Below are 27923 nucleotides of genomic sequence, written 5' to 3'. Positions count from 1 at the left end.
TAGATCCTTGTGTCATGAAGCGTTCTTTAATCGAGTCGAGAAGTTCCTTGCGGTTTTCCATAGTTCTGAGGATCAGATTATAAACTCTTAAACTTAAGCTGATCATGGAGAGCGCTGGAGATTGGATGCGTTTGGGAAACTCTGTTTGCCTCTTCCTCACAGGAGCGGATGCTGATTGGCTGAGGAGAGCCAGAAGAACATCGACTCTGGAGTGAAAGAGCACAGACTCTCTCAGTTTATCTGGGATCCCAGTTCTCCGATCTCTTCCGCACGGGAAGGCCAGGAATTATGAGTGTCATGAAGGTTGGATTGTGGGCATGTGAATATTGAGCCATGCTGATGGAGTTTGTGCTGCGTTCTTCTCTCATGGCGCTTCTCTACACGACTCAGGTGAGCGCATGATCTCTCTAGTGTGCTTCACTAACACACACACGCACACACGCACACACACACACACACACACACACACACACTTCAGCTGCCGAGTCTCTGAATCTCTGAAGAACAGAACTCAAAACACTGAAAACAAGCAGGTCCTGAAACAGAGACGACGGGCACATTATTAAGTTATTGCAAGAATCTTTCTTCAATTTATGGGAAATGTATCATTTTCATTTAGACTGAATTTGCAACTTTGTTGCCCTTTCTGTAACACTTTACAATAAGGTTCATCAGTTAACATTAGTTAATGCATTAACTAACATGAGCAATACATTTGTTACAGTATTATTAATCTTTGTTAATGTTAGTTAATAATAATCCAGCTGTTCGTTGTGTGTTCATGTTAGTTCACAGTGCATTAACTAATGTTCACTAATACAACCTTTGATTTTAATAATGTATTAGTAAATGTTGAAATTAATATGAACTAAGATTAATAAATGCTGTAGAAGTATTGTTCATTCTTAGTTGATGTTAATTAAGGTAGTTAACTAATGAACCTTATTGTAAAGTGTTTTCTAATGTAATATGTCATTATTTCTATGTAATTATTTGTGAAATTTACCAGCGGTTTCTGCGTGAAAGTTGTTTGAAAGTTAATCCTACTCCGCTTTATTTCAGTGTATAGTTAGGTGTTTAAAAAAGTAGCTTGAAGTCGATAAAATAATAGTATTTAATAGATAAAATAATAGTATTAGTAATTTTGTATAGGAAAAACTTTACTATAAAGTACTATGTTTCTGTTTTTATATTTTAAAATGTTGAATGAAAATTAAACATGCTTGTTTCACGATGTTATTTCTTTGCAAGTAATGTCTAGTAAAAACTCATCTTTTTACTGTCAAAAAGGTAACTTAAAGAAGATCACATAATAGCATTAGTAATATTAGAAATTGGGCCTATATTATAATAGTAGTTCATAATAAAAAGTAGAAGTTCATTAGAAATAAGCCAGACCAATAAAATAAGATGTTAATAATCATAAAAATAGAAGTAATTCAGTGATTCTATCATTTTAATGTTCATTTTAACATTATTAACTGCCATTAACAAATATTAATAAACACTGTAATAAATGTATTGCTCATTGTTAGTTAATATCAGTTCATGCGTTAACTAAAGAGCTCGTTGTAAATGGCTAACAGATATCAGACACATGTTGCTGTTTAACTCCTCGTATATATTTCCACATACTCTGGAAGTTTAGCAGACAGACATGAATCTCCCGAGATTACGAACACCGGAGCAGAATATGCGGCAGACGAGATGATCCGAGTTTGATTTGTGTAGAAGTCTGAGCTCGAACGTTCACGATGTTCAGATGAAAGGGTGAAAGAGCCTGAGAAACGTGGACGGATCTTCACACACTCTTAGGAACAATCCCACGTAACGCTTTACACATTTATCTGCTCAGTTTTGAAATGTGCGACTGATCTGCTGTCGGTAAAACTGAGCTTTTATTTCAAAGACGTTTATAGCCAACGATGAGACACGAAAGAGGCGTACTGTAAAGACATGTTAGTCACTTTCACAACTGTGTCAAATGTCATCATACTGTGCAATCTTCAGTGGGATTACAGTAGACGGTCATAAGTCTCTCCGTCTGCTCATCATATTTCTGGGGTTTTTTAACATGGAGGTGAAAGTTCTGAGTAAACGCTGTATATTTATCGCGTTTCATATTATAACCCAGAAGTGAAATGTAGATTTTTTTTGTCCTATAAATGCTTTATATTTGAAGAACATGCGCTGTCAGATCAGGATGGGGGTGTTCATATATAATACTGGGTTACTCTTTATTTCAGACATTCAAGTTACTTTGCAATGTCAACTAACCAGAAAATGAACAGACTAGGGTTAGGGTTCGCGTTATAGAAGAAGCTGACATCAAGTTGCAAAGTTAGTCAGTAGAATGTCAAAATAAACTGTATTTAAGCAGACAATCTACTAAAACTCTAGTTTGCAAAGTTACTTATAGTCTGAAGTTGACCAATAGTGTAATCTAGTATAGCGTATTTACAGATTGCAGTACTGTCACTTTACCCACACAGAAATGAATATTATGCAGCATTAATCTACAATATAGGTTGTGTTAATATAGTAAAATCACTTGCTTCTAGTCCTATATGTAAGTTGTATTGAAACATTGCAGAGAAATCTTACTGTATGTTAAACACACTTTCTGAGCGACTAGAATGCATTTTCTCACTCTAAACTGGTATTCAGGAGTTGGCATTGTAAACTGGGAAGAATGCAAATATTTATCTGTTCATTGAAGATGTTTAACATCACCTCCAGTCACAACCTCACACCGCTCTTTGGAAACATTAATTGTGTCCTGATAAAAGCTCTCGGTCTTCTAAAGACGTAATAAAGTCATAAACAACATCGGCCCTTTCCATTCGGAGAGCGTTTATAAACACTGCCATCTTGTGTTCGTCTGCTCTCATTATGACAGTCGATCCACACATTAACAGCGAGTAAACCTCATGTTTTATATTGTTTCGTGAAGGTCATGGGCTCCATGTTGGATGATCTGATCTATAAACGTGGGGAATATCAGGAGAACTGCACACGATTCCTGAAAGCCACTCTGCCCACTGGAACTGGTGAGTGAAGCTGCTGGAAAGACATGTCACACTTTAATATATGTTTGCTATGCAAGTCATTGTCCGAATCACTCCATAGGAATTTTCTGCAATGGAACATTTGACGTTTTCGCCTGTTGGCCACATTCATCTCCCGGGATCGTGTCCGTTCCCTGTCCTTCTTATTTACCGTGGATCAGAGAAGGTCTCCTGTTTTATTCTTATTTTACACTTTTTCCAATTACATTAAAAAAGTTAAAGGGTTAAATAATTTCACAGCCTAATATTATTTAATAATAACATTTTATATACACGAATCGCGATTAATCGCATTCCAAAATAACACATGCATGTACATATATTTAAGAATTTTTTATTTATTTATTTATATATATAAAATATTTATATAAATTATATATAAATATATGTACAGTATATACATGCATGTGTGTGTATTTATATATACAAAATAATTATACACAGCACACACACATATATTATGTAAACACAAACTTTTAATTTGGATGCGATTCATTGTTGCACAGCCCCTATATATATATACAGTACAGGTCAGAAGTTTGGACACATTACTATTTTTTATGTTTTAAAAAAGAAGTTTCTTCTGCTCATCAAGCCTGCATTTATTTGATAAAAAATACAGAATTTATTTTTTAATATTGTGATATATTATTACAATTTAAAATAATTGGTTTTCAATTTATTATACTTTAAATTATCATTTATTTCTGTGATGCAAAGCTGAATTTTCAGCATCATTACTCCAGTCTTCAGTGTCACATGTGACCAGGGCCGCGGGAAGTGGGGGTGCTGTTTTCACAGAATTGTAAATGCAACGCATATGTTTGTTCATGAAAATGTATAAATTTTTAGCATTTAGTCATTTATTTGTAATAAACACTTTAAGTGGGCTATTTAAAAATTGTTATTTATATGTTAAATTATCTTTTTAAAACATAAGCGCAGAGTGTTATGTAATATTGTGTGTGTGTGTGTGTGTGTGTGTGTGTGTGTGTGTGTGTGTGTGTGTGTGTGTGTGTGTGTGTGTGTGTGTGTGTGTGTGTCGAAAGAATTTGTCCGCAGCTGCTCAAAAAAAAAAAAAAAAAAAACCCTCAAAAACCCCACTGTCAGTGTTTTGTAAGGAACAGGCAAATATGTAAAATATAGCAGGAGACATTTTAATTGTTTACTAATAAAACAGTTATTTTTATGTCAGTGTCGTCTAGACAGATGAAGTTGACGACTCGCGATCTTCACAGCACCAGAGAGAAATGCACATTTCATACGAATTACATAAGCAGCGCAGTCTGTTTTCTTACGTTTTGAATTGTTTTGCTTAAAAGTAGACATTTCAAGCGATCTATATGTCTTCGGTCTGTGAGGTAATAGGCTACCTTATAGGCCTACGCTGAGTTTTGGTTCATTTATGAGACGAGCTCCAGGTTTGCCAGCGCCTCCGTGTCCTGATTATCTATTTTCTAATAGCCTATATTTACTTATTTACTAAATCCAGACAATTGGTTGATGAAACATCGATTAAAATTAAGATACAATTAATACAAAACAAAATTAAATTTAAAGACAGGCTTTGTGCTTTCAGTTTGAGGTCTCTGTGAAAGTTTTAAAACATTCTTTTAGTGCCGCTTTAGAGCGCTCACGTCCGTAGCGGAGAACTGTCTGTAACATTTTTTGTGAAATAAATTTTAAAAAAAAATGCGACTTAGTCCAGTGCGAATTAGGCTATATATGTTTTTTTCTTCCTCGTGGCGCATTTTTTGACTGATATGCGACTCCGGAGCGACTTATAAAATAGGCTACGGTAAGTTATTTATTCTTTTTGTGCAAATGTCCCATAAAGTCCCATCCTTTAAGGATTCATTTATGTCCCGTTGACCGGTCCATTGCATTACGAATAAAAGCAGAATCAATAAAGTAAAAAATGTGATGTGCAGTCAGGTGGTTTGAGTGTGCGCGTTTTTTGACGAGTTTTATAGTCTTGATTGTTTCTCATTCAAAAGTGGTGACGACCCTACCCCTGCACCCCCAAATCAGCACCCCCAACCAAAAACCTCTTCCCGCGGCCATGCATGTGACATCCAGTCTATCACATGATCCTTCAGAAATCATTCTAATATGATGATTTATTATGAGTGTTGGAAACAGTTCTGCTGCCTAACATATTTGATGAATAAAAGGTTAAAAAGAACTGCATTTATTCAAAATAAATATATATTTTCTAATAATATAAATCTTCTTTACTATCACTTTTTTTAAAATCAATTTAACACATCCTTGCTGAATAAAAGTATTGATTTATTTCAACAAAAAAAAAAAGAAAAAAAATGACTGACCCCAAATGACTGACCAGTAGAGTTTATTGTTGTTACAAAAGATTTCTATTTGTAAAAAAATTGCTTTTTTATTTTATTTTTATTTTTATACTTTTTATTCATCAAAGTATCCTAAAAAAGTATCACAGGTTATGAAAAAATATTAAGCAGCAGAACTGTTTCCAACTTGATAATGATAATGAATATGAATAATATGATAATGAATCCTCATATTAGACTGATTTCTAAAGGATCATGTGATAGACTGGAGTAATGATGCTGAAAATTCAGCTTTGATCACAGAAATAAATGATAATTTAAAGTATAATAAATTGAAAACCAATTATTTTAAATTGTAATAATATATCACAATATTACATTTTTTCCTGTATTTTTGATCAAATAAATGCAGGCTTGATGAGCAGAAGAAACTTCTAATAGTAATGTTTCCAAACTTTTGGCCTGTACTGTATATATATATAAAGCAAATTTTGTTTTATACTGCTTGTCAAAATTTTGGAATAAGTAAGTTGTTTATGTTTTTGAAAGAAATTTTATATAATCACAAAGAAAACAGCCATTTTAAACGAATCATTTTTAACTGTTTTTAATATATTTTGTAACAATTAATTGCAGCCTTGTTGAGCAGAAGAGCTTTCTTTCAAAAACATGAACAAATCATAATTATTGCAAAATTTTGACGGAAGTGTATAAATAATTTTCTTATAAAAAAAAAAAACACTAAAAACTTGATAAATGTCTGGTGGTCGTTTTCAGGTGCGACTGGAAATGTGTTCAAGGAATGCACGGTCAACGGCACCTGGAAAACTGAGGAGAACTCCAGCAGCGTCTGGAGAAATCAGTCAGAGTGTGAAAACCATTCTTTTTTCAAGTCTGAGGTGAATATTGCTTCCAGACATTAAAGGAAGGTCTCCGTCATGGCATAATGTTTACACTGGCGTCCTGCATACACAGGAAGAAGAGGTATTTCGGCTGTCTGTGTTGAGAGTCTTGTCCATTGTCGGATACTCGCTGTCTTTTTCTTCTCTTTGCTTGGCTGTTCTGATCATGAGTCTTCTGAGGTGAGTGGAGTTCTGCAGGGCTCAGTGTTGGGTCCCTTTTTGTTTCATGTAGTGAGAATGTAACTTTAAAGTGCCCCTATTATGCTATTGTAAATGTTCCTAATGTTGTTTTAGAGTCTCCTGTAACAGGTTTACATTCAAGCTCAGAAACCCTGATCTCCTCATAATCTCCACTGCACATCAGCTCTTTCCTCTCAGTGTCTGAAACGCTTCCATCGGAGATTCAGTCTCTCTAAGCTCCGCCTCTCTGAGAGCTGCTCTGCTCTGATTGGTCAGAGAGCAAACGCTCATTATCATATCTGAATCTCAGCTCTTGATCACAGTGATACGAACAGTAACGATGGCGTGGGTTTCACCGTATCAATCTCATCAAAGTGGATTTGCTTTGTCAGCAGAAACAGCGTCTTCTCGACACGAACAACACGAACCAAACTCTCCCCGTCTCAGATACACTACAGTGTTTGAGGGCGGAGCTAAGAGACGCTGCTCAGCCAATCAAGACCAGAGGCTGGCATTATGCTAATTAGTTACAAACCTACATAGGTGAGACTGGAATTAATGATGACTCGGTTCAGTTCAGAATCTCTTCTTTCTTTTGGGAGACAAAAACTCCATTTATCTGCACTATGATTTTGAAACATTGCAGAGCTTTTACATTCACAAACCGCTTTATTACACACTACATGAAAGGTCATATCCCAAAAAAGCATAATATGGGCACTTTAAGAAATTTGCAAACTCGTTTCCGTCTAATAACACTTTAACCACAATCTCACTGTTAAAAGATGGTTTCATGGTCATGCAAATGATGACAAACCATTGTCTAATTTGGAATATCGGCACTCTCTGATGAATCGCTCCTGTTCACTGTATTTACATTTAACCAATGTTCTTTGTCGCTGTACTTGCATGATTAGATTTGTGCATGCGTTTCCAATTCATTCATTTCTGTCCTGTCCGGTCATTTATCCAGAGCCCAGAGCTGGCTCCAGATATCTGATACTAACTTTATTTGTCCCTAACCAAGCAATAAACTATTTTTACCTGTTGTTTTCAGGAAGCTTCACTGTACGAGGAACTACATCCACATGAATCTCTTTGTATCGTTCATATTCAGAGCGACAGCGGTAATTACCAAAGAGGTTATATTACAAGTCACGTATACCAACCTTCCCAGGGATGAACTGGGATGGAACAGCTACACCAAATCTGCGGTACAGAAACCTTCATTTGTGTTCGTTTTCACGTCTGTGGAATCATATCATCTGCACACTGCAAAATATGAAGTCTCGTTTCCAGTCCAAATATCAGACACTTCTTAAATCAAGATGCATTTACTAGATGAGTAAAATGACATAAGATATTAAGTCTTGTGATATTAAGTGAGTTTTTGTTTAAAACAAGCAAAATGATCTGCCAAGAAAAAGAAAAAGAATCTTGTTTCTGTTTGAATTAAGATTATTTTTCTGACCCCATTGGCAGATAATTTAGCTTTATTTAAGCAAAAACTCACTTCATTTTGATTAATTCCCCCGGAAAACAGGACATAATATCTTATGTCATTTTATGCTTTTAGTAAATGCATCTTGATTTAAGAATCTTTAGATATTTGGACTGGAATCCTCTTTTTTTGCAGTGGCACGTCTTACTGTTTGCTATTCTGTAGCATTTCTATTGTGTAGATGCACCAAAGATGCAGTAATATAAATGTCAACCCTCCAGATTTCTTTCCTCTGCAAGGCCTCAAAGGTGTCGCTGGAATATTTTGTGGGATGTAATTACTTCTGGCTTCTAGTGGAGGCGATATTCCTGCACACGCTTCTGTTCACTGCGGTGTTGACCCGGAAAAGACTCCTGAAGAAATACATGATCATCGGATGGGGTGCGACTTATCCTTAACACACACATGTCCTTGTTACACATTTAAAAATGACTTTACTTGAAGCATTTATGTACAATGCATTATAAAGCTATTCATAATGTAAGTTATAATGCACATCTTTTCATAATTAATTGTAAACAAAGTTAATATGCTTTAGAATATTTGCATTATAGGGTGCATTACAAGGCATAATTAATGCATTAGAAATACTTTTACAATGCATCATATACAAAGGCTTTAAGTAAAGTGTTAGCATGACTTTATTAACTCTCCAACTTTATTCAACAAACTCTCTCAGGAACTCCGTTATTGTTCGTGATTCCCTGGACCGTAGCCAAAACTCTGTATGAAAATAAAAGGTACGTGCCTTTCTTACTTGCCACTTTAAAAGAAGGTTTTGCACGTAATACAGAAAATATTTGTGTGAGAAGGTATTATATAGTAGGTATTATATAGTTATATAGTATTATATAGTAGAATAAAAACATTTTTCGGAACGATACACTGAAAGAAAAAATTGGTGTACGATTTACTTTGAAGCAGAAATTGCTTCATTTCACAAATAATTACACAAATCTGCAGTTTTAAACTGTGAAAATGATTGATTTAATAAAAAAAACTGAAATTGTTCCCCAATTATGTTAATTTGCAACTTGAAAAAATCTTTTTTTACAGTGTGTATAGTAAGCTAAACATGAGGGCTTATATTATTATATCATGACTTTATTATTATATCATGATACCACAATTACAAATAAATTCGGTAACACTTTACTATAAAGTTTGATTTGTTAACATTGGTTCATGTTTATTAATGTATTAGTAACTGTTGAAATATAATACATTATCAGAAGTATTTGTTACCATTAGTTAATGCACTGTGAGCTAACATGAACATTGAACAACTATATTTTTACTAAAGAATAATAAATGCTAATAATAAACTGTTCGTGTTATCAAACTAATGCATTTACTAATGTTAACAAATGGAAACTCTTTGTAAAGTGTTACCATACATTCTTATGCTTATCTATTATAATTCTAAACTGTTTTAATATATTTTATCACCTTTTTTATTTGTATTTCTTTTGATTATTTTAATTCCTTCTATGTAAATCCCTTTGAATTACCATTGTGAATGAAATATGCTGTATAAATAAACTTGTCTTGCCTATTAATGGTTATAAGGCTATATCTACATAATATAATGCATTGCATGTGTTCTCTTTCTAAAGCTGTTGGTTGAATAATATCAGATGGATCTGGTGGATAATCCGAGGCCCAATAACACTATCAGTGATCGTGAGTAAGATGCCTTATGAATTTCATCACAGATGTCTAGTTTCCCTCATGCAACTGTTTTCCTTTAGTGCCGCATGTTCAACATGACAACTGTGTTTGGTTTACATCCGCTCTTCTGTCACGGCGTGACTCAGATTTCACTGGTGATCCTCGTGCCGTCGCGTCTCATGCCGGTCACGAGCCGTAAAAGATGACAGTCACAGTGTATTAAAGTGTGTTTGAACCCTCTGCCCTTTACTTTTCAGAGGCGGACCAGCAATTCATAAACACACGGTGAAAATGTGCATCAATATAATAAAATCAAATCCTCATTAACACTCAGTCCTGCTAAAAAACTAATCATGCAAAAGTCAAACGCTGATATAATCATGAACTTGCATGCTGTTGCTTTTACATCTGTTTATTCAGACACCATGGCTCATTTAGTAAATGTTGGAGAACATGTAATAAAACCCTTGGGAATAATCTTGTCTTTCAGGTCATTTTTTGCATTTTCCTGAAAATCCTCAGACTCTTGCTGTCCAAGTTAAAGGCCGACCAGCTGAAGTTCACGGATTACCGTGACAGGTTAGTCGCTGCTCGTCTAAAACGGCTGTTGCTCGTGTGTATAACACTAGGGATGCACGATATATCGCCACCATATCAGTATCGGCCCATACGGTCATTTTTAATGTTATCATCATCTCATCATCGAAAAGAACATTTGTCTGATATATTAAAGCTGATAAATACTGTAATATTCCCTTCAGCTGAGACTCTTCAGATGCCACTGTTCAACATGATGGGTTTGAATTGCTTGAAATATGATTGAATCACTTCAAAAAGGAAAATAGAGTTCAGTGCAACATGTGCAGCGCAAGTCTGTCATATCGGCTACATAACATTATCATGAGAACATCATTATTATTGTGTGATTGGGACATGATGAGATTTTTATTTTTGTAATCAGGCTCTCAAAAATCATATACAAATTTGGATTTAGATTTATCGGCCAATATATCGGTTATCGGCTTTCAGATATGTAGTATCAGCCAAAAATGTTGATATCGTGCATCCATAATGAAGACTCACACATTTCGCACGGTCTGCACAGTTTAGTCAAAGCAACGCTTGTGTTGATTCCTCTTCTCGGGATCCACGAGATCGTCTTCACCATAATCATCGACGAGTCAGTGGAAGGAAGCCACCGATACGCTCGAAACTTCGTCCATCTGACCCTGAGCTCGTTCCAGGTGAGGAAACTCATCGTTTCTCCTCCTCCGACTCGGCGAAACCTCTAACCGTGAGCTCTGTTCTTCCACAGGGTCTGTTAGTCGCAGTGCTGTACTGCTTCGCCAACGGAGAGGTACGTTTGGTGAAGGCGTTTGAAAGTGTGAGATAGCGCTGCACGATTAATCACAATTTACATGTAGTCGCACTTAAATCGAGTTGGCTTATCGTGATTATGAAATGGCTAAGTCTGTGATTGTGTGTAATGTGCAGCTTGTCAGTGACGTACGGCTCAGGAAACGCGGCTCACTCTGAAAGCTCTGAGTTTGAGTCGCTTATAACGAGCATTTGAAAAAGCGACACGTGTCAAACATCTTTCCAGACATGAGACGCATTTATGAACCTCTTGTCCAACAAAAGACAACATTAATAACACACTTTTCCTCCAAACTCACTTCATGAGGACAACTGAGCTCCTCCTGTGAGATGATGAGCTTCTGACACAGAATAAGGCAGTCGTGTGTTTATTACTCGTGTTTAATCAAAGCGTTTCAGTCTCCTGTTTATTCAGAGACCGAGAGTGTGTTTCCTGGATTGATGTGTGTGATTGTACTTCTGCGGGGTGTGTGTGTGTGAGTGTGTGTGTGTGTGTGTGTGTTTGTAAGTGTGTAAGTGTGTGTGTGTGTGTGTGTGTGAGACGCCCTCTGGTGTTCAGAGGGATATGTGGTGTGTGTGTGTGTGTGTGTGTGAGTGTGTGTGAGATGCCCTCTGGTGTTCAGAGGTGTGTGTGTGTGTGTGTGTGTGTGTGTGTGTGTGTGAGAGAGACGCCCTCTGGTGTTCAGAGGGATATGTGGTGTGTGTGTGTGTGTGTGTGTGTGTGTGTGTGTGTGTGTGTGTGTGTGTGTGTGTGTGTGTGTGTGTGTGTGTGTGTGTGTGTGTGTGTGTGTGAGATGCCCTCTGGTGTTCAGAGGTGTGTGTGTGTGTGTGTGTGTGTGTGTGTGTGTGTGTGTGTGTGTGTGTGTGTGTGTGTGTGAGACGCCCTCTGGTGTTCAGAGGGATATGTGGTGTGTGTGTGTGTGTGTGTGTGTGTGTGTGTGTGTGTGTGTGTGTGAGACGCCCTCTGGTGTTCAGATGGATATGTGGTGTGTGTGTGTGTGTGTGTGTGTGTGTGTGTGTGTGAGATGCCCTCTGGTGTTCAGAGGTGTGTGTGTGTGTGTGTGTGTGTGTGTGTGTGTGTGTGTGTGAGACGCCCTCTGGTGTTCAGAGGGATATGTGGTGTGTGTGTGTGTGTGTGTGTGTGTGTGTGTGTGTGTGTGTGTGTGTGTGTGTGAGACGCCCTCTGGTGTTCAGATGGATATGTGGTGTGTGTGTGTGTGTGTGTGTGTGTGTGTGAGATGCCCTCTGGTGTTCAGAGGTGTGTGTGTGTGTGTGTGTGTGAGAGACTCTGGTGTTCAGATGGAGCGTTTACTACCGATCAGCCTCACTGACAAGCTGCACATAAAATAATCACATTCTTTTGCCAGATCGCGTGCGGTTTGCGTTGTGATTAATTGTGCAGCGCTAGTGTGAGAGTTATTATTTTTCAGCATAATAACCTGATCTGTGAACATGTCCAGGTCCAGGCTGAGCTGAAGAAGCGTTGGCAGCTGTTCGTTTCTTCCAATCACTTCGAGGTTCGCAACTGCTTCACGGACATTCACCCCAAACACCTGTGGAAGTGTTCGCAGAAGACTTCAGGACAAAACCAAGAGCAGAGCCAATCCAACGAGGACGGAGGCCACGCCCCCTCACAGGTGCATCCGCAGGTGACCGACCAATCAGCAGAGGACCTGGCCTGTGGGCGGAGCTTAGGCCTGGAGTTCTACATGAGGAAGAGTTTGTCCAGCAGCGACGGGGAGATGACTTTAGGAGAGACCATGGAGGAGATCATCGAGGAGAGCGAGTTCTGACACTCATTTGTATAGAAATATGTAATTAGGGATGTATATTTCCTCTCTTTAACCACTGTAAATTATTCAAGATTGTTTACGCCACAGAATAAAAAAAGGTAATTGTGACTTTTTAAATCCCAATTCTGACTCTGGACTTCATAATGCTGATATCTGAGGAAAGGGTCGGAATGGTGTGATATAAACACACACGACAAATGTCAGAATTGTGAGATAAAAAGTTGCAATTTACACAGTAATTATTTTTTATTTTTTTTAATTGCTTAACTTATTTTGATGAGTTAAAGCAATGTAAAAACATGTGTTGTCCTAACTTATTGATCATAGCATTTTTTTCAGTGTAGGATGTGCAACGATTAATCGCATCCGAAATAAAAGTTTGTGTTTACATAATATACGTGTGTGTAATTATTGTGTATATATAAATACACACATGCATGTATATATCTGAGAAATATTTACATGTATATATTGTATATATATAATTTATATTATATATAAATATAAATATTTTATATATAAAGAACAAATTTTTCTTAAATATATACAACATGCATGTGTGTATTTATATATACACAATAATCACACACAGCACAGCCGTACATCGTAACGACCTTTTTAGTTTTTATTCCGTGGCAGAAACAAGCTTCAATGGCTTCCATTATGTTTTTGATACCTGATTTTTGTACATCTATAATGATGCAAGGTCCACAATCTAATCTAAGCTTTGAAATACTGTAGTTTATTTGCTCGAATGCCTCATCAGCTCCTCGAGGATCTGTTTCAGTGAATACGACAGGAGTCGTGATTAATACAGCTGTGATTGACGCTCATACAGAATATCTCCTGCTTTATTATCCACATCATGTTGCGACTCAAAGCCAAAACTATAATGCAGAAGCGACAGAAATGCAAATCTTGACATGCATTAATGTTTCCATTGTTGCCTTTCACTGTCCTATGCTAAATAATATTGATAGATGTATTTTATTATATGCATTTAGCTTCAAAACCACCAGATGAGAGCCACTGCATTTTAATATGCTTAAAATTAACATTTTCAAACTGCAAAGGAAGCACGATTAAACTGAACAGTTACAGCAAATATCTTCAGTCTATTATACAAGAATGCACACTAGAACTAAGAGCAACAGAACGCTCAAACACTCTGTGTAAAATATAGTAGCATCAGTAGAATACTAAAATGAAACGTTTGCATGACTGTTTTATTGATGGGCAAGTGAGTGTGAAGCAGAGTTGTGGATTATTTGCATAATTGGCATGTTTCACAGATGACTGAACGTGACCTTTTGACCCTTGTGGGTCACATGGCCAATGGACTGCGTGTGTATATCATGACATGCAGAGGAAAATGAAATGCATTCCTGTTGCTGTTGCCATTTTTAACCGTCCGTTATGTTTTATACTGCATGTCGGTGGTAATAAACAACATTTTTACATGTATATTTCATGGCACACATTGAATTGAATTCCTATCAGTCGTTTAACTCAGTCAGCATGTTACAGTAGAAATGCACTTTTTACACTTTAATCATTTAAAAGAGTCGGATTGAAGTAAAACAAGTAGCAGTAATGTAGACACATCATTGCTTCTTCTCTTTGAGCCTTTCCTGGACCTTCTGCGGCTCGTCGAACTGAATCAGCCGGAGAATGTTCTTATTGTCCATAACTCCTTGAATGAACTCTCCCTCTGTTATTTTACCTGACGATATAAAGAAAATACATTCTTCAAAGCTCAATAAAGGGTATTCTGTCAAAGTCCCCCTGTGGTGAAAATCCAGCGTTTAATGTTGTTTATGTGTCTATGTGGTGTTTTTAATATGCTTTAAGACAAAGCATGTGTAAATTCATAAGTCGACACCATTGCTGAGTATTTCCTCCTTAAAACTGCAGTGAACCAAAGACAGTCTCAAACACACGCTTTGAAATCGCTGGTGTTTCTGACGTCACAAACTACCTTGTAACCAATCAGATCAACGTGTGATCGTCAACCAGTGGATCTCTGAGCTGAGTGAGTGAGTGGAGGCGGGGCTCATTTGCATATTCATAGAACCGCGCATACTAAATGAGGCAAGGGTGTCGAGTTACATTCAAGATATTTTAAAGGTTAAAGAGTTTTAAGGGATAAAAGCATTGACTACAGGGGGACTTTTATTCTATATCTTTGTCATCTAAGACATTTAACACATGCAAATAGTCACTTACCATTTTCTTTTTTCCCAAAAAAGTCCCAAATTTTATCCGTTCGTTTTTCTGGGGTGTTCTCGTCATCCGGAAGGTTTTTCTGGTCTTCTTTGGAGATCATGTTGAATATTGACTGCAAAGAGGAGCAAACGTTCTTCAGTAACATTCGTTCAATAATGAGAATAATGTTCTCAGAACGTTAGCACAAAAACATTATTTATACAACTTTTTTTTATTTTTTATGTTTTAGTTGGAACGGTTTTCAAATGTTACTTGTTTTGGAACGTTCAGATTCAAAAGTAACGTTATGATTATATAATGCTCGCGAAATGGAATGTTTCCTAAGAAAAAACTGGACGTTCAGAAATAATCTGGTAACACTTTACAGTAAGGTTCATTAGTTAACATTATTTAATGTATCAAATAACATTAACTAACAATAAGCAATACAATTTGTTCCAGTATTTATTAATCTTTGTTAATGTTAGTTAATAATAATCCAGCTGTTCATTGTGTGTTCATGTTAGTTCACAGTGCATTAACTAATGTTAACTAATACAACCTTTGATTTTAATAATGTATTAGTAAATGTTGAAATTAATATTAACTAAGATTAATAAATGCTGGAAAATAATTGTTCATTCTTAGTTCATATTAGCTATGGTAAAGTAATGAACCTTATTGTAAAGTGTTGCCAATAACGTTTTCAAAACATTCGTTAGCCGAGGCGTTGGAGTGTGTGAGTAAAGCTGGTGTTTATTCACCTTCACTATTTCATGAATCTCGTTTTTGGTGATGGTGCCGTTCCTGTCCACGTCGTACAGAGCGAAGGCCCACTCCAGCTTCTCCACGGTCTTCCCGGAGGACGTCAGGTGCAGGGCCACGATGTACTCTTTAAAGGGGACATAACAAGAAAATCTGACTTTTCCCGTGTGTAAGTGCTATAATCGGTGCTTCTGAAACCCAGAAAACATGAAAAGTGAAACCCAGTAACTGTGTTCTGGTGAGCCTTTCTCTGCAAGCATGTCAATAAATAAGACGATCAGATTTGGCTCTCCTTCTGACGTATGAAGAGGATCTTATTATAATATTACCGGCCCTTAATCTGCACGTTTACACACACCAGCCGACATTTGGTTTCACACGCGACAACAGAGACCAGTTCTAACACAATGATAAAGATCCAGCAAAGCCTGAAACTGTTCTGTGGTTGAGCACAGACGAGCACTGAACACTATTGACCAGAACATGTCACCGCTGTCTTATAAAGACCTCAGGAACTGTGGACACTTGTGGAGAAGTTCAACATGATGATGAGATGATCAATGTAACTCCACAGCAACTACAGAAATGTCTCCACTAACATTCAGAAGCTCTTCCTGAGTCTCTCCGTAAGGCTGCACTCGCTACTGGTTATTCTGGGATTCTGGATGAGTGAGATTGGCCTGTTTTGTTATTGCTGGAGTTTCTGAAGCTCCGCCCTCTTCTGAACAGAGGCGGAGCTAAAGCTCATTTGCATTTAAAGGGACACACACAAAAACGGTTAGTTTTTGCTCACACCCAAAAAGGAGCAAATTTGACAAGCTAGTCAACTCACCTTCATTTATATAGCGCTTTTAACAATATAGCTTTACAGTGATGATAGGAGATTACAGTAACAGAGATTGTTTAGGCTTTACAGCAGCTCTAGAATAAAGTTATTGTCCAGCTAAAGTTAGTTTTGATCGATTCACTTCCATTGCAAAGATCATTAGTTATTAACTTAGTGGCCGCTAACACGACACCGTTCTCACAGAAAACCCCTATTGTGTTCCTGGTGACTCGAGAACGCAAACCCTGAAACAGGTTCCAAGGTGCAAGTGTAGGAACATTTTGAAAAACGTGATCATCTCCGCGTACACCTCAAAAACGTGAATCTGTGAAAACGCCAACGCCATGCACACTACGCGCTATATGCGCATATATACAAGCTATAATAAATGATCTGGTATTTTGAGCTGAAATTTCACAGACACACTCTGGAGACACCAGAGGTTTATATCACATCGTGAGAAAAGATGCATAATATGTGTACGCACCTTTAAAGTCCAGCGTTCCGTCGCTGTCGGAGTCGAAGCTCCTGAAGACGTGTTGCGCGTAGGCTTTGGGGTCGGCGTCGGGGAAGAAGCTAGCGTAGATGCTCTCGAACTGCTCTCGACTGATGCGCCCCGTCGGACACTCGTTCAGGAACTTCTGGTACCAGACGTAGAGCTGCTCCTCGCTGTACTTGGTGTTCATCTTCAGGTCCTCCAGCAGGTCTTTGGAAAGGGCTCCACTTTTAGCATTGCCCATCTTCTCAATTACTTTTCAGATTGTGAGCGAGTGTCCAGGATCCGCTTTTAAACCCAGCGGAGGATTAGGAGGATGAAGCCGTGATTATGGCTGATTTGATAGTGAGAGATTTCCAGGAATATATCAGACTTATGTCACAGCAGGAAACCTCTTGATCTTATTTGATGCATTCGGATTAAATCACAATATGCTGTTGCTAAACACATTTTGTGTCGTACAACATAGAGGAGTGATGTATGCCTGCATATATATATATATACAGTACAGGTCAGAAGTTTGGAAACATTACTATTTTTCATGTTTTTGAAAGAAGTTTCTTCTGCTCATCAAGCCTGCATTTATTTGATCAAAAATACAGATTTTTTTTTTAATATTGTGATATATTATTACAATTTAAAATAATTGGTTTTCAATTTATTATACTTTAAATTATCATTTATATCTGTGATCAAAGCTGAATTTTCAGCATCATTACTCCAGTCTATCACATGATCCTTCAGAAATCACTCTAATATGAGGATTCATTATCAAAGTTGGAAACAGTTCTGCTGCTTAATATTTTTTCATAACCTGTGATACTTTTTTAGGATAGTTTGATGAATAAAAAGTATAAAAATAAAATAAAAAAGCATTTTTTTAAAAAAATATAAATCTTCTGTAACAACAATATACACTACTGGTCAGTCATTTTTTTTCTTTCTTTTTTTTGAAATAAATCAATACTTTTATTCAGCAAGGATGTGTTAAATTGATCAAAAGTGATAGTAAAGAAGATTTATATAATTAGAAAATATTTTTTAATTTTGAATAAATGCAGTTCTTTTAACCTTTTATTCATCAAATATATTAAGAAGCAGAACTGTTTCCAACACTCATAATAAATCACAATATTAGAGTGATTTCTGAAGGATCATGTGATAGACTGGAGTAATGATGCTGAACATTCAGCTTTGAATCACAGGAATAAATAATTTTTTTAAGTATATTCAAATAGAAAACTATTATTTTAAGTTGTAATAATTGTTGTAATAATATTAATAATAATATTATTAAATGTAATAATATTTTTTTCTGTATTTTTGATCAAATAAATGCAGGCTTGATGAGCAGAAGAAACTTCTTTCAAAAACATAAAAAAATAGTAATGTTTCCAAACTTCTGACCTGTACTGTATATATGTAAATTCATGCAAATGAGTGAGATTAGAAGTTAGATGCTGATCAATATTGAGAGGCAATACCAATTATTTTTGGTTTATTTGTTCAAGAAACAATATTCAATCATTATTTATGTTTTATTGCACAATGGCAACTATGTTAATGATAATAAAAATATATATCACATATTATAATACACTTTATATGTTATTTATAATTTATTTATAATTTAAATGTTAGAATATTTACATTTTTAAGATATATTTTGTTTCATTGCTTGAGCAACATTAATTCTTTATTGCACAATGGTAACTAATATATATTATTAATAATTATATATATATATATATATAATTATTATGATATTGTACACACATTTTCATAATGTTTTTATTTTTCATTTTATATATAGCCTATATATATATATATATATAATGAAAAAAAAATATATATATTGTAAATGTGTGTACATGTATATACATAAATAAAACATTAATTTTATATGTATTAACTCATATATAATACATTTATTCATATTATACATATACACACATATATATAAACATTTGTTAACACATTAAATTAATATTTTATATATAGGCTATATATATACATACACACACAGACACACATTTATATATTATAAATAACATTTATTAATATATGTATATATTGTATGTACGTGTGCACAGCCTATATATAATATTACTTTAATATATTAACAAATGCCATATGTGTGTGTTATGGAATATGGAATAATGAGACATTTGTCCAGATGTTAGAAGACACGTGATGATCATGAGCAGCTTCATGCACGCGCAAAGTGCTGACGTCACACTATAATCGATTAGCGCAGATGAAAGGATCGATTAAGCCACGCCTCCTCTGTACACTGACTCGTTTGAACTCTGTGATATTGTGCAGCGCATCTGTGACTTATAAAGCGCTGTGGACTGTGAACACAGAGAGGTTTCTGAGAGAACATGTCTGAGCGCATCGGGTTCATCACGCGCGTGCAGAGCTTCTGCGCGAGCCATCGCTTACACAGGTACAGCTCACTATTATACATTCATATAGCAAATACATCATCATAATAATGGTAAAATTATACTTAAAACACGCTCTTTCAAACAATGTTTCGCCGTCTAACTCTCACTAACGCGGCATGAGCGTCTGCTCCTGTGTGTCTGTCTCACATTTGTCTTCAGTTCAGGCTATAACTTTACACATCTCTCACACTTCCTCGATCAAAATATGAAATCTCGTTAAACTGGTTTGGATCCCATTCCAACAACCAGTCTGACAATTATGAATAGGATGAAAGCTACTTGTTGCAGGAAGACAGCGTCATCACGCCGCGTCATCACGGAGGAATTCTGGGAATTGTAGTTTAAACTGTTTAAACATCCAGATGCTTTTATTTCGACGATGTAAACAAGGCTTAATTGACTTAGTTCATTTCATTTGGAGCTTCATAAAACTTGAGTCATTACAGCTGTTCCTCTAACCCTGATTCATATTTGCTATAACTCTCCAACAGTGAAAAAAACAAAACCACTGAGAAAAAACACAATAACAAACATATTTCTAATACTCTTCATAAACAACATAACATTTCTCTGAGAGGGAATTTTTTGGAGCTCTATAATTGATGATATTAGATGAAAGCTGGGTTAAACCCCTTTAAATATTGTATTAATTAATACAGTAAAAAAAGAAGAAGCCACACTTTCTACCCTCTTAAATGTTTAATTGAAAAACAGTTTGTTTGTTTTTTATGTAAAGTTTTCAATAGATTTTGGATGAAACCGGAATAAATCATGTTTAAGTTAGTGAAAGTTAAATACTTGTTAAAATATGTTTTAAGAGAACAAAAGTAACAAAGACCGAGAACTCGTTGGTAATCTTTTTATTTTAATGGCATGATTTTATAACAGAAGGTGTTTTCTACTCTTACGTGTCTTCATTAAGATCAAACTCTATATATTAAATATTATGACAGAATCTGTAAATTGCCTGTTTCAATGTAATATCATTATTTATATATATATATATATATATATATATATATGTATATATATATATATATATATATATATATATATATATATATATGTATAACATTTCATTGTGCTATGTTTGGTTCTGTATGCAAATAATAATAATAATAATAAAAAAAATTATGATTTAACCAATAAATGCCTATTTTAAGTCATTGTCAAATGTATTATTATTGTTATTATTCATTTGTTTTGAATTTTTTCTTTTTCTTTTTTTTTAAAGCAAATCTTTAAGTGATGAGGAGAATAAACGAGTATTTGGGAAATGCAACAATCCTAATGGCCATGGTCATAACTATAAAGGTGAGCAGTTATACATGCAGTGCCAGTGAACTATGATCACGTTAGAAATTAATATCTCATACATTTTTCATGCATGCACACCAGTAAATATGTTTCTGATATTTCTGTTTTCTAGTTGAAGTGACGGTCCGAGGAAAGGTATGGGTAGATGATGTTAGGCACATGTTATTCTCCGTGTGTGGTGAACTGGACTGACTCTCGTGTGTTTCTCAGATCGACCGGACCACAGGGATGGTGATGAACCTGACGGACCTCAAGGACTATATCGAGGTCATTAGCAGTTAAACATTAATTCAGTTCACATTTATTTGCATAGCACTTTCGTTTCAAAGCAGCTTTACAGAGAATGCATGAGTCCACATTACAGTTTAGTGTGTTATGTGAAGTTATGTATTTCAGAAATGTACATATACAAAATCACAGTTAGTGAAAAATGTATTAATTTAAACAATGTAATAATTTAATGCAGAAACAATGAGCTCACTGAAGTAATGAATACTTGTTTGTAAAATGTAGCATTGAAAAATAAGAATAGTTATTATATATTAAAGTTAATATATACATTTTGTGTGTTCATCCGGGATAAATAGGACAGCTTTTCCCAGTCATTGCAAAGACAAAAGTCTCTCAGTTTCCCTGAATCTACAGGATATGAATGTTATATTTAATATGCTTTTGAATTCTTTTAGATATTCGACGATGATTGAAATAAGTCAAATAAAAACAGTGCATGATGAATGGCGAACAGAAGGAGTGAGCGCTTGTGCAAGCTTTAATAAGTTGTGTTTTTTAGGAGGCCATCATGAAACCACTCGACCATAAAAACCTGGACCGGGACGTCCCGTACTTTGCTGATGTTGTCAGGTGTGATGGAGAGCCTTGTTGTCATATGATGATGATGATGATGATGATGATACTGTCATTTTAACTTCATATGTGTGTTTGTCCGCTCATTCAGCACTACAGAAAACCTGTCCGTGTTTATCTGGGACGGCATGGCCAAGCTTCTCCCCCCCGACAGCCTGTACGAGATCAAAGTGTACGAAACAGACAAAAACATCGTGGTGTACCGAGGAGAACAGAGGCACTGATCCCAGATCAGCAGAGAAAGCCTTCGTGGCTTTAGAAAGTATATTAATGAGTGAGAGCAACACCAGAACATCAGATTAATGTAAGACACTGAGACTGAGGATCAGCTGGGAGATTGATCCTATTAAACACTGAGAGATTACACACACACACACACACACACACACACACACACGCACGCACGCACACACACGCACGTACACACTTTTCCAAATGAAGTCTTGGCACCCCATCTTTTACGTTTCTCAAAGCCTTTTTTAACAAAGCAGGCTTGTTTGTATTTTCAAGTATTTGTACTAATGAATAATGAAAATGTTCCAATGATAAACATTTTTTGTAATTAAATCTGTTGTCGGCATTTTAATGTTGTGTGTTTGCTAATCTAAAACTCGTTTTTTCAATGCACTTGCTGAGAAAATGTTTTTCAGTTCATCTGTCCTTCCAGTAGATGGCGCTACACGTGTATCGAGCGCGTCCCAATAAAGTTTACATGTTAAGATCTAGTTCTAGAGATGTTTGACTGCATTAAACACAAAACCAGCAACACCAGCGATTTATGACTTAGCGAGTACAATTGATTGGATCTTTCACATATCTACTGTAAATTCAATATTATGCTGGTCTTGTCATGCGTTTCATTTTCCGAGGTGATCTGAGAAGGAGAAACGCTGGCATGAACGCATGTGTGTTTTGGACAGAATGATTCAGAAATGTTGAATATTTCTTCCGTCAGATCAACAGAAGCTTTCTGCAAGAAGACAGTGGAGAACTATGATCGTTCTGATCAAGACAGGAGTAAAATTGCCATTATTAAACTGAAATGAAATGCTTCACTGAAAATAGCGAATGCAGAGCTTTACTGAGAGATTAGTCATTATTTAATGTTTCCAAAGGTAAAATGTTTATTTAATGAATACAGGAACATGTGCAGCTGCGAGTGTTTTGAGCCTTTTGGGTTGAATAAAATATCAAGTGACGTTTAGTAATGATGGGAAAAGGCATCAATTAAACCTTAGAAAATACCTAAAAGTGAACGTTGTATCAAAGCATGTCAATATCCCGGCTAACAAAAATATGTTCGCAGAACGTTTAGCTAACATTCCCATTAATTATGAAAATGTTATTTCTGAATGATCTCTGAATATCCAGCTTTTTAAATGTTTTAAAAACGTTTTTTCTTGATTATGTGAACGTTAAGGGAACATTCCATTCCATCTTCAAACATTATGGAACGTTATTTTGAATGTTCTCTGAAACAAGTATCAACATTTAAAAAACATTAGACAAACGTCCAACTTAAAAGATTCAGGGGGGAAAAAACGTTCCATGAACGTATAAATAATGTTTTTGTGCTAATGCTTTGAGAACGTTATTAAAGAGCAGATAACTGAATGAACGCTCTATTAAAGGGGTCATATAATGCCATTTTTGTACAAGCTAATATGATTCTTTAGGGTCTAAATTAAAAGTCTGTAATATACTTTAATTAAAAATTCTCATTAGTATTGTAAGAAAACACTCATTTTACCTGGTCAAAAACAGCTCTGTTTTCAGCACGCCGTTTAAGTGCATGTGTCTTTAAATGATAATGAGCTTTGCTCACCCCGCCCCTCTGTTCTGTGCGTACACCGTAACACAATAACACAATGACCATAACGTGTTGTTCATTATAAACGTGGGATTATGAATTATATTGAGAACGTCGTACATAGAAAACATGCCGTAATGTACCCTGAGTGTAAACAGCCGCATTCATCGTGAAGCGTGCAGCAAGCGATTTGCAAAGATTAATATAAATATTAATATAAAGGTTAATAAAACGTTACACTCACTTCTTCTTCTGGAGGTGCAGCAGGAACACGAATAGTTGGTAACGATCCTTTTTTCAGGAGCAGCTTCTTAGCAAATCGACACTTGGTTACTAACGTAACCTCGGTTCTCTCTAGAGAGGGAACGAGTGTTGCGTAAGTTTAGCTTATGCTACGGGAAAACTCCTTTTCTCGAGAATACTGAAGCAAAAATTATCCTTTAATTTTTAGAATGTAAAACGCATTTGCTGCAGCAGGCAGACATAGGCCAGACAGCTCGCGCACCGATTGGCTGCTCTGCGGCAACTGCTGCAACCTATCAGTGCGTCTTGGCATGACTCCAGCGCCAATGGGAAGCCTTCCTGCGCTGTCGTCATGGCCCGCCAAGAGGGGTGTGGCTTGAGCCTATATAAACCCCTCACCCAGGTTGCACAAGTGATTTCAGTCGACTAGAAGCGAAACCAAAGTACAGCACAAGCACGGCAGGCTACGCAACACTCGTTCCCTCTCTAGAGAGAACCGAGGTTACGTTAGTAACCGAGTGTCGTTCTCTTACGAGAGTACTCTCGTGTTGCGTAAGTTTAGCTTACGCTACGGGAACCCTATGTAAAGCGCCGTGCGTGCTGAGTCCCCACCACTTATGTCCCAAGGGCAGTAGCCCGGGGCTCATGTATAAAAAAAAAAATAAATAAATATTGTCAAACAAATGTCATGGATTGAAACCCCACTTGTCCATGCCCACGACGAGGCCATACCTCTAGTCGAGTGGGCCCTAACCCCCAAAGGGCAGTTCAGGCCTTTGGACGCATAAGCTGACACAATAGCGTCCACTATCCATCTGGACAAGGTCTGTTTCGAGATGGCTAGCCCTTTGATGCGGCCACCGAATGAAACGAAAAGCTGCTCCGTTTGCCTAAAAGCGGCAGAGCGCTCCACATAAATCCTCAATGCCCTCACTGGGCAGAGGAAGTTAACCCCGGCCTCGCTGTCGGACGCAGGGAGAGCCGAAAGGGAGATAACTTGCACCCTAAAGGGAGTCGCAAGCACTTTTGGGACGTAACCGTGCCTTGGTTTGAGGATGACCTTAGAGTCATTAGGTCCAAATTCCAAGCACGTAGCGCTTACTGAGAGCGCGTGCAGGTCGCCCACCCGTTTTACTGAAGCTAGTGCCAGCAGAAAAGCGGTTTTGAATGACAGGTATTTTAGCTCCACCGTGTGTAATGGTTCAAATGGTTCGCCTTTCATGGCCTCAAGGACCGTGGAAAGGTCCCAAACCGGAACCGAGGGTGGCCGAGGAGAATTCAGCCTCCTAGCAACCCTGAGAAAACGGATTATGAGGTCGTTCTTTCTCAGTGACTGGCCATTTACAGGTTTCGTGAACGCTGCTATGGCTGCCACGTATACTTTGAGTGTGGAAGGGGTTCTCCCACTGTCCAACAGCTCTTGTAGGAAAGAAAGGACCACCGTTACCTCGCCTTTCAGCGGGTTTAAATTATGAGCTGAGCACCATTCAGCGAACACGGACCATTTGGACGCGTAGAGCCGTCTAGTAGATGGAGCTCTGGCCTCTGTGATCGTATTCAGCACTCCCTCCGGGAGGCGCGATGGTGATAGTTGATCGCCCACACATGTAGGGCCCACAGCTCGGGGTATGGATGCCAAATTGTGCCCTGGGCCTGGGACAAAAGGTCCTTTCTCAGCGGAATCGGCCATGGGGCTGTGTTCCCCAGTTCCATCAGTTCTGGGAACCAGGCTTGATTCTCCCATAGCGGAGCTATCAGGAGTATCGAGCATTTGCTCTCCCTGATTCGCTTGATTACCCGTGGTAACATGGCGACAGGGGGAAACGCATATAGAGGGCGCCTGGGCCAGTTTATGGCCAACGCATCCTTTTCTTTCGAAAAGAACATTGGGTAGTGAGCGTTGGTTTGCGACGCGAACAGGTCTACCTCTGCTCTGCCGAAAGTGTCCCAGATGTTTCGCACCGTCAAGGGGTGCAGGGACCACTCCCCTGGGGAGAGTTTTGCCCTGGATAGCATATCTGGGCCCACGTTCAGGACGCCCGGCACATGCGCCGCTCTCAGCGAGCGCAGATTGTGCTGGCCCCATATGAGGAGGCGTTTTGCTATTGCAAGCAGGCTCCGGGACCTGAGGCCGCCCTGGCGATTTATGTAGGACACCACTGACGTGTTGTCTGTTCTGACTAGAACGTGGTGGTTCCTTAGCGCCGGGAGGAAAAACTGAAGGGCGTTTTCGACCGCTTTCATCTCTAGACAGTTTATGTGTAGACGCTTCTCCGCGTCTGACCACAGGCCCATTGAAGGTCTCCCTTCGTATAGGACGCCCCAACCCGTGTTGGAAGCATCTGTCGAGACTACCTTGATTCGTGAGGTGATGCCCAGGTTCACGCCGGACTGGTACCAGCCAGGTCTCATCCACGGTTTCAGAGCAGCAACGCAAATCTGATTCAGAGACGAAGCCGACCTGATGTCCACGCTCGCGCTGGCACCCGCCGTCTCAGCCACAGCTAAAAAGGGCGTATGTGCAGCAGACCCAGCTGCAGAACCAACGAGGCTGAGGCCATGAGACCCATCATCCTCTGAAACATTCTGAGGGGGAGATTCTTCCCTACAGTGAATGTCGCCGCTAGGCGCTGGATCGCTGCCACGCGTTCTCGCGTTAGGCGCGCCATCATCGAGCCGGAGTCCAATTCTATCCCCAGAAAGGACATTTTCTGGCTGGGGAGTAAAATACTTTTAACCCAGTTGACTCTGAGACCCAGCTGCTGGAGGTGGGTCAGCAGTAATGCTTTGTGTAACACCAGTTCCTCTTTTGACTGTGCTATATTCAGCCAGTCGTCCAGATAGTTCAGGATTCTCACGCCCCTTCGTCTGAGGGGCGCGAGCGCCGTGTCCATGCACTTCGTAAATGTACGAGGTGCTAAAGACAGGCCGAAGGGAAGGACGGTGTACTGATAAGTCTGGCCCTCGAAGGCGAATCTCAAGAACGGCCTGTGACGGGCTGCTATTTGGATCTGAAAATAGGCGTCTTTCAGATCCACTGATATAAACCAGTCCCCCGGTCGAATTCGAGCGAGGATTTGTCTGGTCGTGATCATTTTGAACGAGCACGTTATCAGCGCTTTGTTCAGCGCTGCGAGATCGAGACACGTGATCTGCACTAAACACACTGACAGCGAGAGCTGGGCTCGTACGCTGAGGCGTTATGTGTGTGCGTGGCGCAGATACAGTCATATTCACAGGCAGGGGTGGGCTAAACTTACGCAACACGAGAGTACTCTCGTAAGAGAACCAGCTTTATACTGACCCTCGTTTGTAAAGCAGTCTGGTGAAATGATTCGCGCAAACATGAAAGCATTGCTGTTGATCGTGGGGAATATTCCCTTCGAAAACAAACTCAGCCACTGCGTCATCAGCAGTTCGGATTTAGGAACATCAGAATGATGCTGTGTTCCTTATTACACCCAAGAACAGAACACCACACTCGCTGAGACGCCATTCTGCTCATAGACAGTGCGCCAGCGTATCAACAATGGCGGACTATGATGACAGACAGCTCTGTGTTGAAACGCTGCTGTCAATCAATAATCATGGGAGGGGCGTCGATTTTGTGACGGGGAAAAACATATAAGAAGATTAAAAAAAACACTGGATGGATTTGTATCATTTTATGATGGTTGTGTACAGGCACTGCCAACACACATTTCAGTACAATCAACTTGTAAAAGTGCATGTACCATTATATGACCCCTTTAACATTACTGAGAGACAGTTTGTTTATAAGTTTAGGGGACGTTTATGTTGACTCACGGAACCCCGGTCTCTAGTGGCCAGTGGATGAACTGCAGTCTAACGGAACCCCGGTCTCTAGTGGCCAGTGGATGAACTGCAGTCTAACTCTCCTCAGTGTTGGACTGAAGAGAGATGGGGTGGTGTCTGTTACTGCCTGTTTATAAAGGAGAACTCTAAACAGTTTTGCTAGTGATTCTATGATTGCAGTACGTGGATGTTTGTATATGCAAGAGTTCCTCACACTGGTTGGTACAGAGAAAAGTGTAGGTTATGGTTTAATATGAATAATGTCCGAACAAAAGCAGTATTCAGTGTGAGATGGCGTGAATCCAGACACTGATCTGTGCACACACACAC

At 38.1% G+C, this 27923-nt stretch overlaps 3 protein-coding genes across 3 annotated transcripts; 2 read left to right on the top strand and 1 right to left on the bottom strand.

The window, feature by feature from the left end:
• Positions 1–269: 269 nt before the first annotated feature.
• glp2r (glucagon-like peptide 2 receptor) lies at positions 270–13164 on the top strand. Its single transcript, XM_084434847.1, has 13 exons — positions 270–390; positions 2954–3050; positions 3130–3234; positions 6155–6276; positions 6353–6459; positions 7517–7673; positions 8182–8341; positions 8640–8700; positions 9577–9643; positions 10122–10210; positions 10737–10875; positions 10947–10988; positions 12469–13164. The coding sequence occupies exons 1-13, from the start codon at positions 334–336 to the stop codon at positions 12799–12801; spliced, it is 1536 nt and encodes a 511-aa protein (XP_084290973.1). The 5' UTR covers positions 270–333; the 3' UTR covers positions 12802–13164.
• A 242-nt stretch (positions 13165–13406) lies between these two features.
• rcvrnb (recoverin b) lies at positions 13407–17519 on the bottom strand. The gene is made up of 4 exons (XM_084434824.1): positions 17085–17519; positions 15771–15898; positions 15028–15139; positions 13407–14524 (listed from the first exon to the last, which is right to left on the bottom strand). Exons 1-4 carry the CDS (start codon positions 17335–17337, stop codon positions 14406–14408), a joined length of 612 nt encoding a protein of 203 aa, XP_084290950.1. The 5' UTR covers positions 17338–17519; the 3' UTR covers positions 13407–14405.
• Positions 17520–19328: 1809 nt separating this feature from the next.
• pts (6-pyruvoyltetrahydropterin synthase) lies at positions 19329–22291 on the top strand. Its single transcript, XM_084434818.1, has 6 exons — positions 19329–19542; positions 20778–20857; positions 20973–20995; positions 21071–21127; positions 21651–21721; positions 21816–22291. The coding sequence occupies exons 1-6, from the start codon at positions 19478–19480 to the stop codon at positions 21946–21948; spliced, it is 429 nt and encodes a 142-aa protein (XP_084290944.1). The 5' UTR covers positions 19329–19477; the 3' UTR covers positions 21949–22291.
• The last annotated feature ends 5632 nt before the right edge of the window (positions 22292–27923 follow it).

This window comes from Rutilus rutilus, assembly GCF_951802725.1.
Source record: "Rutilus rutilus genome assembly, chromosome: 16".
Classification (NCBI taxonomy): Eukaryota; Metazoa; Chordata; class Actinopteri; order Cypriniformes; family Leuciscidae; genus Rutilus; species Rutilus rutilus.
This window is presented reverse-complemented; position numbering and strand designations above follow the sequence as displayed.

Coding starts and splice junctions, on each gene's coding strand:
- glp2r (XM_084434847.1), top strand. CDS start 334: ATGCTGATGGAGTTTGTGCTGCGTTCTTCTCTCATGGCGCTTCTCTAC. Junction 8,701..9,576: donor ACTCTGTATGAAAATAAAAG/GTACGTGCCTTT, acceptor CTCTTTCTAAAG/CTGTTGGTTGAATAATATCA. Junction 10,876..10,946: donor TGACCCTGAGCTCGTTCCAG/GTGAGGAAACTC, acceptor GTTCTTCCACAG/GGTCTGTTAGTCGCAGTGCT.
- rcvrnb (XM_084434824.1), bottom strand. CDS start 17,337: ATGGGCAATGCTAAAAGTGGAGCCCTTTCCAAAGACCTGCTGGAGGAC. Junction 15,899..17,084: donor CGGAACGCTGGACTTTAAAG/GTGCGTACACAT, acceptor TCCCCTTTAAAG/AGTACATCGTGGCCCTGCAC. Junction 14,525..15,027: donor TTTTGGGAAAAAAGAAAATG/GTAAGTGACTAT, acceptor TTATATCGTCAG/GTAAAATAACAGAGGGAGAG.
- pts (XM_084434818.1), top strand. CDS start 19,478: ATGTCTGAGCGCATCGGGTTCATCACGCGCGTGCAGAGCTTCTGCGCG. Junction 20,858..20,972: donor CCATGGTCATAACTATAAAG/GTGAGCAGTTAT, acceptor TCTGTTTTCTAG/TTGAAGTGACGGTCCGAGGA. Junction 21,128..21,650: donor ACCTCAAGGACTATATCGAG/GTCATTAGCAGT, acceptor TGTGTTTTTTAG/GAGGCCATCATGAAACCACT.